The 15,794-nt window shown below is 38.5% G+C and overlaps 1 protein-coding gene across 6 annotated transcripts in view; it reads right to left on the reverse strand.

Moving 5' to 3' along the window:
* NEK6 (NIMA related kinase 6) overlaps positions 1-15,794 on the reverse strand; it is a 69,172-nt gene that overhangs the window by 26,009 nt on the left and 27,369 nt on the right. For all 6 annotated transcript variants that reach the window (XM_054848939.1, XM_054848938.1, XM_054848937.1 and 3 more), the window contains exons 3-5: positions 8,302-8,442; positions 6,940-7,002; positions 1,474-1,584 (exon numbers count right to left, since the gene is read on the reverse strand). In XM_054848939.1, the coding sequence (XP_054704914.1) occupies positions 1,474-1,584; positions 6,940-7,002; positions 8,302-8,442 (315 nt within the window). The remainder of the gene's footprint in view (positions 1-1,473; positions 1,585-6,939; positions 7,003-8,301; positions 8,443-15,794) is intronic.

The following is a 15,794-nucleotide window of genomic DNA, read 5'->3' on the forward strand; positions in this document are numbered from 1 at the left end:
AAAAAATTAAATAGCAAACCCTGATAGATAAATGAACATATTTATCAGTAGGGAACATTTTAAACTAAAAACTGTAAATGACGAAAAAATGCAAGTATTTCATATGATGATATCTCACAATTATAGAGGTAAAACTTTTTATAAGGTAAGATTTAAAAAAAATCAAGCCAAACACTTGCACACCCCAGGATGATCACAGCCCTAACTCCTGCTCTCACGATCCTCACTTTTTTTCCCCATCTTTAACTGCAACTACAAACAGCCTGAGATCGACTCCAAGTCTCCCAGGATCTGTTGGGAACGGGGTAAAACACACAAGAAGCCAGAAGAAAACAGCAGAAGATCAAAATACAGACGAGCTCTCCCCAGGGAGGACCACCAGCCCTGTCTCCACAACCCAGAGCCTGACACCCGCGGCTGCAGGACGCGGTCGCCTTTGGCACGAGTCACCACGCACTTGAGGTGGTGGCACCAGCCGGCACGTGCAGCTTTGGTCACTGCCGGCTCGTCCCTTGGGCTCGGGGCAGCTCTGACCATCGCTCCTGTATTAAGCGGCTACGGACTAAGGCCGTATCTGGAATTTTGGGGCTCTCCCCAGGAGCGGCTCTGCCAACTGCCTATTCCCAGCTCACTCCCCAGGGGGACACTCCCGTGAGATGGAGCAGATTTTCACGGGTACTGCAAATTTAGCCACTGACTATGGACTAAATGGGTAACTTGTTTGACAGCCTTTGGCCTAGTGCCTCATAGCTCTGCTGGCAAAGAAAACAAATTTGTTAATAAGATATTTTAACTGTGACAACAAGGAGGAGGAGAACTTTCCAAACATTCATTTATGATAATTACAGAATAATGATGGCAAAAAAAAGCAGGTAAAACATGGAGAGAAGGTTGAGAGTGCTAACAAACATGATATAACACATCTGTTCTCACAAGGGATGTATGTCTAAAGATTAACATGTCAAAGAAAATATAAAAGCAGGTGGTAACAGCTTAACTAAAGCTGGTTTGCAGCAATACAAGTATTCCTAAGAGCAACATAAGAGAAGAGCAAGTACTTGAAACATTGTCTCAAACCTAAATCCCCATTGCAAAGAAAGTCAATATACTTTCTTGAATGTCTTCAGAGTGGCAGACAGGCTATATGTGAACAGTGAAACTAACAATAATTAAATGTCCCCATCAATCACAGACTGGATAAATCAGCCTTGCAAATAACTCACATGTCCCCACCAAATCAGAGAAGCCTGCTACCTTCCGAAGCAGCGACCCGAAGCAGGCGGCACAGCTAGGCACAGGTATTTAAACTGCCACCAGACACTTTGCTTTAGGCTCTGGAAGCACCCTGTGGGCGTGCAAAACCACAAGAGAAGAATAAAAGTGCTTCTAGCACCGATCTGCTTACCCTCACCATCTCGCATCTCTGCCTAATCCTGAAAGTTTGTAGCACCTCTAGCACTGCCACATCCTTACCTTAATCATCTGGGAGAGATCACCAGCATCAGCCAGCTCCAGGACAATGTTAAGTTCATTGTCTTCAATAAAAGAATCCAAATACTTAATTATATTGGGGTGGTTCAGTTGCTGCCGAAAGAGGGAATGCAAGAAGAAAATTTATAATGCTGTAGTAACAACAACTCCAAGATACAATACCTGTACCATTTTTGTAATCATTATGCAAAACAGTTTGCAATAGGCGCAATTACAAACTGTACTCTGGGTTATTATAGACAAAAATCCTGTAAGAAATATCATTTACTGCAAGCACAGCATAATAAAATTGCCTTGACTAAAGAGCAATACGGCCCAAAATAGGGTGAAACTGCTTTTAAGTATTTTCTGAGTTTACAAGAGAAAAGGCTATGTCCTGAAAGAAACTTTGTTAAGCAATAACTGATTCCCGCCCCCCCCCCATTAAATATAAAGAAAAAAACTAACTTGATTACAGTACTCCTTGAGGTCTCTTTGCCCCTTAGAAGAACAGAATTAAATTAAAACTTTGATGGAGCAAAATAATGCACAAATTTCACACAGCAGTTTATTTATCTGACTATTTATGCTCACATATTCACTAATTACTTTTTTTTTCATTTCAATATAGCTTTTTCTTATATTCGCAACCGATATATTAATTTTATTTCCTTCTATGTTTCTTTAAAAATTGTATCTGCTCAGATTGTTACACTTTACTCACAGGACTAAATTAAGAAACAAGCTCAACAAATTAAAATTTATGGTTTAATATTTTATGTCTGAATTTCTTAAAGTGGAAAACTGTAGTTGCTTAGAAAATAGTGTAGTATCTAGGTCTCTGTTCACTCTTGCTCATTCTGCATTCGATTATCTTTCTCTTGTGCTCTTAGAAATGCAGTAAATTTAGAAACTACCAAAGTGAGCATTTCATCTACTAAACAGCTGTGACTCAACCTGTCTATTCCAGGGGTTACAAAGCCAAAAGAAACACTGTTATGATCCATCATGCTAATCACTCCTCTCCGCATGCACATTAGGGGATAGATTCTCCTTTGCAATGCCTCGACACTAACGCGCATTAGCGTTAATGGGATCCATGTGCAGGCATCAGGAGAAGACCATTCCCACAAGAGCAAGCCTTAAATAAATAAATAAATGTCACCGCCCACCATTTCTGCTGAAATTTCTTTTAAATGTCTGCTCTCAGGTACATCAATCAAAAATCAAAATTCCAGTGAAAAAGGCCCCAAAAAAATCACACACAGAATGCACATCGGGGTGTCCTTCTCCCCCAAGGCACTGTCTACCCTGGCATGTCGATGCCTGGGTACTGCACGCTGCTCTTGCGGTTATGGGAGACCTTCTGTCCTCTTTAGGATGTTCTGATGGGAACGCTCTCCCGAGTTCCCAAAGGCATGGGGGGGATCAAGCAGGCAAACAAGCCTTTTCCTACGCCTCAGCACCACATGCCAATAAAACACAACATCAAAATACTACAACTGTAACGGGGAACGATGACCACACATTGTTGGGAGAGCTGCTACACTAATATTTTTCCTGTCCTGCATCCCAGCCTTTACTTAGTTTATTGTGTATAACAAAGCCCAACTTACTCAGAATCAAGCATTGCTTAACCAACATAAAGAATTTAAATATTTTTTGTGTGTGTCTGTGCACACTTTTACTGACGGTTTGTATTGATTTAAAGAAACTCATTAGATCTAAAGAGGAACATTTCTTCTACTACAATGAAGTCATATAAAATTAAAAGCAAACAAAACACCCATGCCATAACTTCTGTGGTAGCTCTTTTGCTGAGCAGATCTCCGAGGACTCCCATTTCAGCGGCAGAAGCTGACAGCATCCTCTGCCAAAGGTAAGCAGAGGGATGAGTGCTCTAGAAGGAGCCTTACTGGACTCTCCTCTGCTGGAAAACACCACAGACTGCCCATGACCTTTTCGAGGTGTGAACACAGAAGTATACATTTTTTCTACAATTTATTTTACTGACCTTTGAACTCTGTTTTCCCACAACAGCCAGGTATACCACTCTGGACAAGCCAAGCTTTCATTCTCCACTCTTCCTTTTGTCAAACTTATTTTAAATAAATATATTGACTCTAGGGTTTGTTGTTGTGGGTTTTTTAATATAACTATTGTATATTCAGGTGGCATGGAAAAGGCTACCTGAATTTTCTTTTCTCAGAAGGAAAGTATATTCATTCTCACAAATCCTTAAATGCACAAAACATTACAAATACTTTAGCTTGGGTTAATGACATTTCCTGTTTCTTTAACACATCCTAAAAGTTTGATGGCCATTAATGCCTGATGCGTATGCACAGCAGCACCATCAGCAAGAGGCACGCGGAAGGGTAAGCCACCTCTAAATGAGCGAGTGGGTGCTGGCAGCCCAAATGCTGATTACAGCCACATCATTGAGTTGCTTTACCTAAACCTTTTAGCCAGAATTAGACTGACAGTAATATACAATTTTGTCTGGCTTCTGTTAAATTTCAAATAATTATAATTCATTTACAAGTCACAAAACCCCTCTTTGTTTCCATGGTCACATAGAAGTCTGATCAAAAAAACAACAAAGTATTATTTTGACAAGGATGGACTATAGCAAGTCTGTGCAATTCCTTCAACAAATACCTCAATGGTCTACATGAAAAATAAAAACAACAAAGACAGACAGTCTCTTGCAGCATGACGTTGTAGTAATAGTCTATCAATCCTTCATACTAGACACTGGAGTTTAAAAGTAGCAAGAAAGTTTTAAAAATATGAATATCCCATATTACATGGCCAGACACAAGACAATTGCAAGGCAGACGTACTTCCACAGAGTGATGAAAAGAAGTTGAGCAAGATTTAAACAGACTCTGAAATACTGTGCTGAATTGGGTTCTTACACACTTCACACTTTCTAGACACCAGAACAATTACGTTAATTGATAAATTTAGAAAGTGAAAGGTATTTTATCTTTTAATATGACACTAAAAATGCTGAAATTAAAGTTACTGAGAATAAGTCATTCATTTGAGAAAAATACACTTGCCCTACTTTCCTGAAGCTGCACACACACTATTCTAAAGGAAATGAAAATGTGTAAAGCTCACAACAGAACAAGAAACCCCCTGAAATTTTTTAAAAAGCCAGGCCAAAGATCATGTGCACTCCGCAGCAAGAAGTCAAGCCTCACTTTTAAAACTTTTTCCTACTTTCACGGAAACGGTACGGGCCATTCTGCATAAACGGTAACATCCGCCGCCCAGCCCTGCGAAGAGACTTGTGTCCTGCTCTGATGCAGCAGCTCGGACTTCTCACGACCACCCCAGCACATCCCCACACGGACCTTCAGTTATTTCTATGAAGCTGTGAGAACAGGCAGCATGGGAGCAACCAATTAGCAAATGATGGGTTGCAGATACATCGATTTGACAAGTAACTAGTCTTAGGGCATGGAGCAACGTGCAGTCCAGCTGCTGATGCTGACACACCAACCCTCCAGACAAACCTTGAGTACCTCTGCCCGGCTGCCCTGGGGAACAGCCTGCGCTGGGTTAGCAAACCTGCCGACCAGAACAGCATCAGTAACGTGGCTCCAAAGGTGGCAACTTCAACTCTGATTACTATTTACTTATTATTTGCTGATCTCAGAAGCTGAGCTACACGCCTCTTGGATAAATTCAATGCATTTAGTTGGCTCTGACTTGAAAACTAGTAGTCATTTGAAGGCAGTCAGCTATAGGCAATATTAAGAAATCTATCCCCTTTGCATCTGTAATACAACAGGATTCATCAAACTGACCTTTTAACATACTCAGACTTCAGATTCCTTGGATGGTGCTACACAACTGTCCAAACAGGAAAATTTGCTGACATTCAACAATAAATAATAATTAAACTCCCAGCACAGTAATGTTTTGCATAATAAACAGCATATTAATATGTTTCTGTAGACTGTCAGCAACTACTCCTGCTCCTCCCTTCACCCCAACTAAATGAATTTAGAGTGCTTCCTAGTCTTCTATAAAACATTGTGCAAGACAATCCAATTTTATCAACCCTATTTAGCTCAATGTATCGTATTCACTTTCACAACTCTGCTGCTACAATAACCCCGGGTTGCGATCTGCTTCTTGGGGAGCTTCCCGCAGGAAGGGACACTGCCTCTGGGCATCTGGCGTTTCAGTTCCATTTTCCTTTGATTCTAATAAATTTGCACATTCTGCTCTGAATGAAGCCTATGCAAGTTTATGACATCTTCCATAACCAGAGTCCAAGACAAAACTGCTTAGATTACATAGAACCCAAAAATATCACAAATTCTCTTTTTGAATGTTAATAATGGCATTATTTTTCTCCATGATGGTTAAGCAACTGGATCACGTTTACACAAACTGCTATCTTCATGTTTATCCTGTATGCCTTTGCTACAGTCTAGCAGACTCAAGCTTTGTCTCCAACTGCATGAATATAAATCGACAATTTACATAGAAATACCTAGTCACATCTACAAAATGAATTATTTAATACTTTAAAATTAAATTTGACTAAAGTTGTAGCCTTCTACAATCTGTTGCATTTACTTAAAATGGATATTTAAAGTGCAATGCACATATATTTTCTACCAACATTTTGAAATAAATTACTGAGATGCAAGTAAATCACTAGTTGGTTTAATCACTTAAACGCTCTGAAACCAGAGATTGCTTTTTATCTAGACTACCACTTTTCACGTGCAATACATGTGCATATACATACACGACACGAACATGCAAAACTGTTTTCCCATTTAGCTAGTTCATTAATTAGTTTATTTTAAAGTGACAAACAAACCAAAACACACAAAGGGCAGAATTTACATGTGTCTCTCAAAGAGGAGTACTGGTGCAGTTTTTAAATGACAGGAAGATTTTTTTTTTTTTAATAGATTCCTTAGACTATAGGCAGAAAAGTCAATAAAATTAAGCTTCAAGACAAAACTCTTGCATCATGTAGGCATTCTAGCTTGCAAAAGAAAGCACAGTCTATTCAGACCATTGTGTGTGCTATATAAGCTCTATTTGCCATAAAGGTAAATGACTTGCCAACCCAAAAACAATTCATAGAATCATAGAATGGTTTGGGTTGGAAGGGGCCTTAAAGATCATGTAGTTCCACCCCCCCCCGCTACAGACAGGGACACGCTCCACTAGACCACATTGCCCAAAGCCTCATCCAACCTGGCCTTGAACACTTCCAGGGATGGGGCATCCACAACCTCTCTGGGCAGCCTGCTCCAGTGCCTCACCACTCTAACAGTAAAGAATTTCTTTCTAACATCTAATCTAAATCGACCCTCCTTCAGCTTAAATCCATTACCCCTTGTCCTGTCACTACACTCCTTGATAAACAGTCCCTCCCCATTCTTTTCTCAAAGCAAAAAAGGAAAAAAGTTTTATAAAAATTCTTACCTTCAAGAGGTCAATTTCTTTAATGCAATCTTGCCTAGCCTTGGCATCCATCATTTCAAAAATCTTCAAAGACAAAAACACAGAAGATGAAAATGAAACAACAAAAAAAATTTTTATTTTTTAACAATAAATTGGTCTTTTCTCCCCCTATCTGTATATCCTGTACCATAATGAGTGTACACACAATCCCTAGATCAAAGCAAGATCAATGTTTTCTTTATTTTGAAACCACTAAAGGGCTAGCAGGAGGGTAAAATTAATTTTAGAACCTGTAGGCAATATTCCAAGCAGCATGAAAAATAAAGATACTAGTTTGTGAATTTGCTATCGTGATTTTCAAAACATAGTTGGTTTAGTTACCATTAATTTCACATGGTAAATAGAAGATAAAATGTTTACTTTTTTCTTTTAGAGATACAGCTTCCACAGATTTCTCTGTAATAATTAACAACAATATTGAGGATTAATATTAATTCTGTAATAATCAGAGTAAGTTATTAGAAACAAGAGTGTAAAGGATCTGTTGAAGGATAAAAGGCAAATTTCTTCAAGCAAAATGCTGTTTTGAACACTGCACAATACTTGAAGCCAAGTTACAGATCTATACTGCTTGCATGAAAGTTTTTCAGAAATTCTTCTAAACCTCCCTCAGCAAGCCCAGGCGTTTTTCCCTTCCGTGCTCTTGTGTTCTCGCGGTTTGTCTGTGCTGAGCTGGCAGTTTCCTTGCTGTATGACTGTGGCCATCAGGGCCTTGTTCTTTCACACGCATTTAATAATGATTGAGTGAACTCTTTTGATAAAGTAAAAGGTGAAATTAAAAATAAATATGAAATTGCACTACTGCTACGCAATTCTGATTTAGAAACATAAACCTACTCCAAGAATAGGAGGGATAAGGACCATGCAGTGCAAATACACTGCACAAAATGGAAACAGGGTCCCACATGGATATACGGGCTGTATGGAGACGATGACACAGGGGATGCAACTGCGGGGCAGGCAGGAGCATGGTGCGGCCACTTAGTCTCTTATATCCGGATGTAAACTGAGCACGGTAGTTGTAAAATGGCCTTGAGACCTTCAGAAGCATTATTCTTTACTCCTTATCTTGAAATAATAAAGTTAAAAACCCCACCTGAAAACAAGCAAGCAAAGTGTTAGGGTTTTTAATGTAAAAATATCAAACCAGATGATCCAGTACTCTCAAACCTTAAACTATGCATTTATAAACCATTTTATTGCATTATTACTGCTGACAAAGGAACACTGAAAGAGGTATCTGACTCAAAGTAATCTGTGTGGACACTTAAAATGTTCCCATTCTATGTGCTAAACACTAAGACTTTGAAGTTAAATGCTCACCTGAACTTTCTTTAATGCCACAGGTTTTCTGTCCAGAAGACAAGTTGCTTTGTAAACTTCGCTGAATTGTCCTCGCCCAATCTTTTTCTCTATCTGAAAATCTGCCAACGTGCAGCGATAGGGGTACGACGTTAAATGCCTCTGTTCAAGTCAAAAGAAACAAAATCAATGAACAAGTGATGTAAAAACATGAAATTGCATTCCCAATCTGCCTTCTTTATGACCACAAACTAGTGTTTTCTATGACTAATCGTATTCAGGAGGATAAATTCCTCACAGTAAGGACTGCTCAGCAAGAACGACAAAGAAATTTGGGGTTGATTTGGCATACAATGGACAACGGAGTGGTCTGGCTTTCCTTTTACCACCTTCAATTTTCCTTGTCCCCTTCAGACAATACTGTACCAGAGCAGTCGTGATATAAAAGTGCAGCATACAGCCTCAAGCGTGCACACGTAATGGCAGAGACTCGTGTTACAGTATTAACAAACCAAAGTGTAAAACTAGTAACGGCTACCAAAAATGTACAGCACAGTTAAGATCACCAAGCGTGCACACCCTCTTGCTCTCGTCTCTGATGGCCAAGAATTTAATCTAGGCTGATCAGTCTATAGATAATTCTGACTATAAATGCATTAATTCCTAGTAAATGTATTAATAACATAGGCTGAATTAAGTTAAATGACTTTTTAAAAAAAAAGAAATAAAGTCTTGCTTTCCATGTAGGTAATTAATTAGTCCCAAACTACTGTCTCCCTAGTTACACACCCTCTCATCAACTTTGCCTGCTTGTGTCACTTGGGAGATGCTGATGCCTACTTCTGAGCAGGCTCAGGTAAATACCCAGGCAGGCAGGTAGACACAGCATAACGAGGATTATGCACTCCATGGACTAGGAATTGCTCCCTAGAGCCATTCTGCTCTCTTCTGTAATTAACATGACTGCCAACCAATGTTTAAAAATGAAATTATGAAAATTAATTACTTGGAGTTGCCATGCACACCAAGTAGAATATTTTTAAGCTTCAGCATCTTGAGCTATTTCAGAGTTCCCATCAAAACGCACAAAAAGACAAGTACACAACAGAAGTTGGGGGAGAGCTTCCCAGGGACACTGCCATTGCTCACAGCTGGATCTTTAGCAGACAGTCCCAGCACAAGCATCCAGGAGAGCAGGCCAGGAGGGCTGGATGTGTTAAAGAGACAACTATTGCTACCACTGCCATTTTCTAATCCAAGAGGGTGGGGCTGGAAGTAAGATTTAAAATGCAGGTAATGCTTTCAGTCCTGCATCTTTTGCCAACACTACATACAAGACACTGAGGAACTCTTACAGTGTATATTTATTTTGATGAGTAAATAAGTTTATTTCTCTTGCAAAGAAAAGAAGTCCAAAAACAACTGCTGTTCAACCAACAATAAATAGTATCAGACATTTCAAAAAGCTTCCAGACTGCAAGGTGTCTGTACAACTCTGAACTACAATCACAGTTATTTGGCAGAGGTTTTGTAAACAAAGTTGTAAAATTCAATGTTTTTTAAGAAAATGCACCAATAAAGTCCCCTAAATAGTAATTTCTGACCCGCAAACTGCATCAATCAACCAAGACAAGCTAGTTTGAAAAGTGTCACCTTTACAGCATCCTTATCACAACAAACACAGGAGAAACCCCCACCACAAAAGCTATTCTACTGCAGGCATACTCAAGAAAAAGGATTATGTTTTATAAATGCTGATGATACAGAGATGCAGATGTATGTCACAGACCAGACAGTGAAAAGACTGTCAGGTCTTTTTACCGTCATCTTCCCCCTCACGGCTCTGGCAGTGAAAGGCTGTTTGCTGCTGGAGCTTGCCCAGCACTTCCCCACCAGTGCCCTGCGTCAGCCGTTGAGACCCTACTGAGGGTAAAGCTCTGTGGTTATGAAGAGAGAGGACTGTTGCTGAACTGAAAACCTCAGACGGTTATGAACTCTAGAGAAGACAAAAATGCAATAGCACAACGTCCATCCAATGCCTGCTAATTCAAGTAGGCACATAACTGGAAATTCAACTCCAGGCCATCATGATCATCGGCTTTCTCTGTTTATGTTCCCTAAAAGAGCAAACCCACTTGTTTTCAGATGAAACGACACTTCAAATAATTATTTTTGAAATGCCAAGGGCACAGGTAAATTTTTCTATCTGTCACCATGAGCATTTAAATATTCTCATGCTATGAGAAATGGGTTTCATTTGTCTAGGCTAAAGCCAACACAACAAAAATTTTACTTCATGAACAATAACCTACACAAATAAGAAGGCTGCATTAGAATTTGCAGTTATTGATGAAAGCGAGTCACTCAGAAATAAGAAACTACTTTCATCAAGTATTTCCTTTAAACAGTCCAGGGAGCATTTCCCTTTTTAAGATCCCGTTAGTGTCCCCGATCCACTGGAAGAAGCCGCTGCCCACCTTACCACACAGCACCATCGCTGGGGTTTGTGTCAGCCAGCAAAGGAAGGTCACTCTCAGTACTTATGCTGTGCTTGAAGTTATACTGTGCTTACAAGCTGTAACACAGCACAGTAACATTAAAATGAAGATTCAGGATTTCTCTAAGTTTTGCAGTGTATACTATACACTAAAATGGGAGTATCCTTCCACTGATGAGGAAAAAGGTAGCTTTTGGGTCATCAGATAAAGAGCAGAATGTTAAGACAACACTGCTTTATTGTTTACATACATTCCCCTTTAAGTTACTAAATTATCGACAAAGTAAGGCAACATGAAACCAGACAAGCCAATATTCAAGGTAATCAGCCCCTGCAGCTTTCTCAGTTTAAATTGGTTGTAATCCCTCTTTGCAGGGATTTCATAAACAGTAATACTCATCAATATACATTGCAGTAATACAGGAATACTCATCTCATTCCAGGGAGCACTATGGAAACATTTGTTTACATGCATTTTTTTGTGTGACGAAATCGCCAGAAGAAGGTCTGAACACAAGTATTCGTTCAATGTGGTGTGACTAACCAGGAACATCTCTGTTTCCCAACGTTTTTACATTTGAGCTACTAAGCAAATTGATTGAGCTGTCCAGCCAAATCGCTTTACCCAGCCTAAACAAAGGTGTTGGTATATAAAATTACAAACCACTTTGTCCTAATTAAAAAATATAAAGGAATCAAAGCATTTTCTTAACCATGAATGTGTGCCTCCTAAGCCACGCTCTTCTCAAGGAGTAAGAAAGTTTGAGTGAAAGTTTTTCTAACTTGGAGTTAACATTCACAATAAAGGTAGTAGTTTTAACGAGATTTTATGAAGCAACTATGACTAAACTTTCTTTTTAAGGAAGAAACCCATGCTGCAATCAAAGATGGTATCCATTTGCCCTTCATAAATCATTCAATTGTGTGTTTATACCAAGTGTGTTTAGTGTAAATTAATATTTTAAGCATATGCCAAGAAATATCTAGCAACTTAACTTGAAAATATAAATAAGTGTTAGGCAAGTGACAGGGTGTGTGTGTCCGTCCCAACCACTTTCACATGGTTAGCACATAAAGTCTGCTTGCCATGCTGGAGTTAATGCTGGGTGATGACTGGACACCTTAGCTGATATGTTCTGGCATCCTCCAGGACTACAGCTGCACATTTACATATGCAATGACCTAGATTTGCATTTGCTATCACAACCTATCAGACCTAATTAAAATAATGGAGCTTTCATACAGGCTAGAAGATGTTGATTATGGTATAGACTAGAGAGCATGCTCAGGTTAGACCAAACCTTACCAGAAAGCTCCCTATTGATGACGGCAGTCCATTTTCCCATATCTCTGTTTAAAACTAACCTCCTCTTAGGTTTTACTGTACTTGAACGTAAGCAGGCAACTCTTCTAAATACTGTTACAAAGACACATTTAGAATACCTAAGAAATATCTGCCTCCTCAGAATATCATCCCTATAGTCTGGCCTTACAAACATTTCATTTACTTCATAACTTTTGACAAGGGGAACTCCATTTTTTTCCAAGTCCTTCCACATTTAACCACTACAATTTTCATAAAGCTGTCAAAGAACCAAGACCTATTCATTCAAATAAACCACGATCTTTATTTCTGCAAATCTCTGTTTTAATACAGAGATATAAATTGTGTGTAAAATCAGATACCACCATCATCTTCAAACCCGTTCATCAGAAATAGATTTCCTCATTTTCAGGACTGATTCAGGCTCAGTGAATGTTTCAGGTCTGCATGAATACAGGAAAGCCAAGCCACTCTTTCTGCAGAACAGGTTTCAAAGTCAATGATGGAGCTTAAATTTAAAAAAAAAAAAAAAAAAAAAAAAAAAAAAAAGGGGGGGGGTGTGCAGGGACAGGCAGAAAAAAAAAAGATAAACCCCCCCAACCACTGGACCTCTAAAGATACCATGAAAATCGGGCTGTTTGCACACTTCTGTTCCCAGGGCAGCTGTAGGAAGGGGACAGTCTGGGAAGAACTAGTTTTGAGACAAAGGCTGTTCTCTTTATCCACACAACGAAGTCTCATTCTTCTACTACTCCATTAAAAAAAAAAAGCCAAAGACTAAAGTCAATTAATTCCTCATTCAAATAAAGAGGCTATTCATTTTTAAGAAGAAATGCAGATATTAATCCAAGAACAAGCTATTCTGGACAACATCTCTGGCATACATGGTCTCTTTTAGATGTAATCACTGATGCGAGAGCAAAAATTTCAAAGCTGGCAAAAGTACGCAACACAGCTGCGTCACAATACTTCATGGAGGAGTTTGCTGGAAGGCTTTCAGCCTCAAGTTTTGAGGCATTACAAGATTTTCTGCAAAACAGAATTAGTAAGGTTTTATAATACTAAAAAAATCTAATTAAATAAAAGCTTCAGATATATTACCTTGTATGCACCTGAGTGGATATGCTGCAAGGATAAGAAACTTAAAGATTAATAGGAGTCTCTATATACCAGATTATAAAACAACCAGGCAAATATAGAGGATAACAGTATTAGAAAAGTTCCTTGCTATGTACTTGCTCTTTGATGATAGGATGTGGTTTCTACTCATGCTTCCACATTTTCAGGGATGTCTGTCAGAGTGAGTGCTACCAGAGATGACCCTCTGAGCATACAAGAGTATAAACATGCCAAAATTTACAACTGGATATTTCACAGAATCATTAGGTTGGAAAATTGATACAATTTCCCCAAAATCCTTCAAACACTGCTACAACCATGTGCAGGTAAGACAGCTACATAACTTGAACAGATTTTTTTAAATGAGTAGTTGTACAGCTCAGAATTTGTCTTTTGGGATAAGGAAGAATAAGAAAAATAAACTGTTCCGTAGAAAGACTTTCAATCTCCAGAACAATTAATGTTTGGCCAATAAATTTACCTCTTCGTAATTATTTAAGGGGTAGGGAAAACCCAAACAGTCCTGAGAAAACTGTCAAAGCAGCCTTTCCTGCAGCCTCTCACCCAAGATTTCAGGCAAAAGAGTACTGAGAGACTGAAGACAAAAGTATCAGTAAAATACTAACATGCTGCAGAGCAATGCCTGCACAACTGCTTCTCCCAGAGGCACAGGGGAAAAAAATAAGCCTGAATGAGCAGAAAAAAGGGGAATATTCTCTGCTAATTGCACAATATATAAACCCAGAGTGTTAATGTTAATTAGTAATAAAGTCAGTTGTTTTACTGCTGTCTGATTGGCATGTGGAAAACCAGCATTAGTCATCATTCTGCACAAATGGCTATAAGGTCACAAGACATTTTGATTAGTTGTAATCAACCTAAAAATTGTTAAAGATTGGTTAACCAACAGTTAAATAGTCAGGCACTTCAATCTTTAGAGGCCAGTAAAAGCATTTTTCCTGTAGAGCCATGAAATGAAATATTCTTTAGAAGAGTAAAAACATACTCGCCCAATTAATTTTCTGAAATCTCATTAAAAAATTTAGCCCGACTAAGTCATACACTTCTGACCTGAATTTTAATTATCATTATGCTGGATATAAGTTTTTTCTGATATTTGCAATGCATCATTAATTTTAAAGCAATGGTTTCCTTGCTTCTAAAGTGCATACTTCATCTGTATGACATTTACCGTAAACTAATTTCACCTTTAAAAGACATCTGCAGTAGTAGATGGGGAAGCTTCAGCCCCTCCAGTTGAACACGTATACATTATAAGCAATGATTTACTATCAACATCAGTGTTTCAAACCTCTTTATGATGTCCCAAATTATACACCCATCTCCATTCAATAATGCCTACCTGAAAAGAATCTTGCATACTTTGAGGTTGAAATTCCAGTGTGAATTTATGAGAACACATTAGAACAGATTGATTAAAAAAAGAACTTCTAAGCTCACAAGAAATGAGGGAACTTTTAAAATATGGATTATCCTCAAACATGTAGTCAAGTATTTATTGAAGAATACATCAGGTTTTCCAATTTGCAGCTTCAGAACTAGACTACACAATCATAGAATATCCTTAACCTGACCCATTACATAGAATTTAAGGTTTGCTGAAGAATTTGGCTTGAACTTCAAAGTTTTAACATCCCTATCAGCGGATATTTGTACTAGCTTATGACAAAGAAAGAAATACCAGCTTGAAGGTAGCAGACTAAGGTGGTATTTACAAAGAAATTAATATTAGTATAGAAATAACCTAAGCATTTCAGAGAACAATAAAATTGAAGTCTTTGCTGCTAGATGACCAGTTTGAATCCACCTTCAACTTGCAGACTAAAATTAAACTACCACAAACACCTCTGCTGCTGTGTGAGTTTATAAAAGGACTGTTAAAAAGTGGGTTATGATGTTTATATAGTACAAAAACTAAGTCAAAATGATAACTCTATTTTTGTATCACTGATTTACTCCTAAATAACTTTTATTGCTTACTGCTATAAACACCGGGTAATCTGGAGGCTTAAATAATTGACACTTTCACTCCGGAACATTACTAGAAAAGTGTTCTGTCTCTTGCTGATGAACTTCATCAGGGTAATGCTGGGCAGGTAAGGGAGCCAGCAGCTAAACTGTGACTTTATTGGGCCTTTTTTATGCTTATATATATTCACTTACTCTGATTAGAAAACTTCTAAATATGAAGCATTACTCAAAAGTGTCATCTTCGTACTAAACTATAGTAAAGCAGAAAGAAAAGTCCACTTACTCATAGCTCTATAGTAACTAGTTATAAAACAGAAATAACACCTCTGTCAAAATGAAAAAAAAAAAGCTTTAGGAAGTAGCATAATCACAGGAAAAGTTTCTACTAGAGGAGCACACTGTTGCTCTGTCTTTTGGGGGGTGACACAGTAGTTTTGAATGCAAGGGCTGGAAGGAAGAGAGGGCTGTTCCACACAAAAACCCTCCTCATTTGAGACTCTAAAAGCTCAAGTTCTGTTTTTTCTGCTTAACCTTTTATCCCTGCCATTCATGACTCTTGTAAGACACATTTGGTCATTTTTT

Source organism: Grus americana, chromosome 20 (genome assembly GCF_028858705.1).
Source record: "Grus americana isolate bGruAme1 chromosome 20, bGruAme1.mat, whole genome shotgun sequence".
NCBI lineage: Eukaryota > Metazoa > Chordata > Aves > Gruiformes > Gruidae > Grus > Grus americana.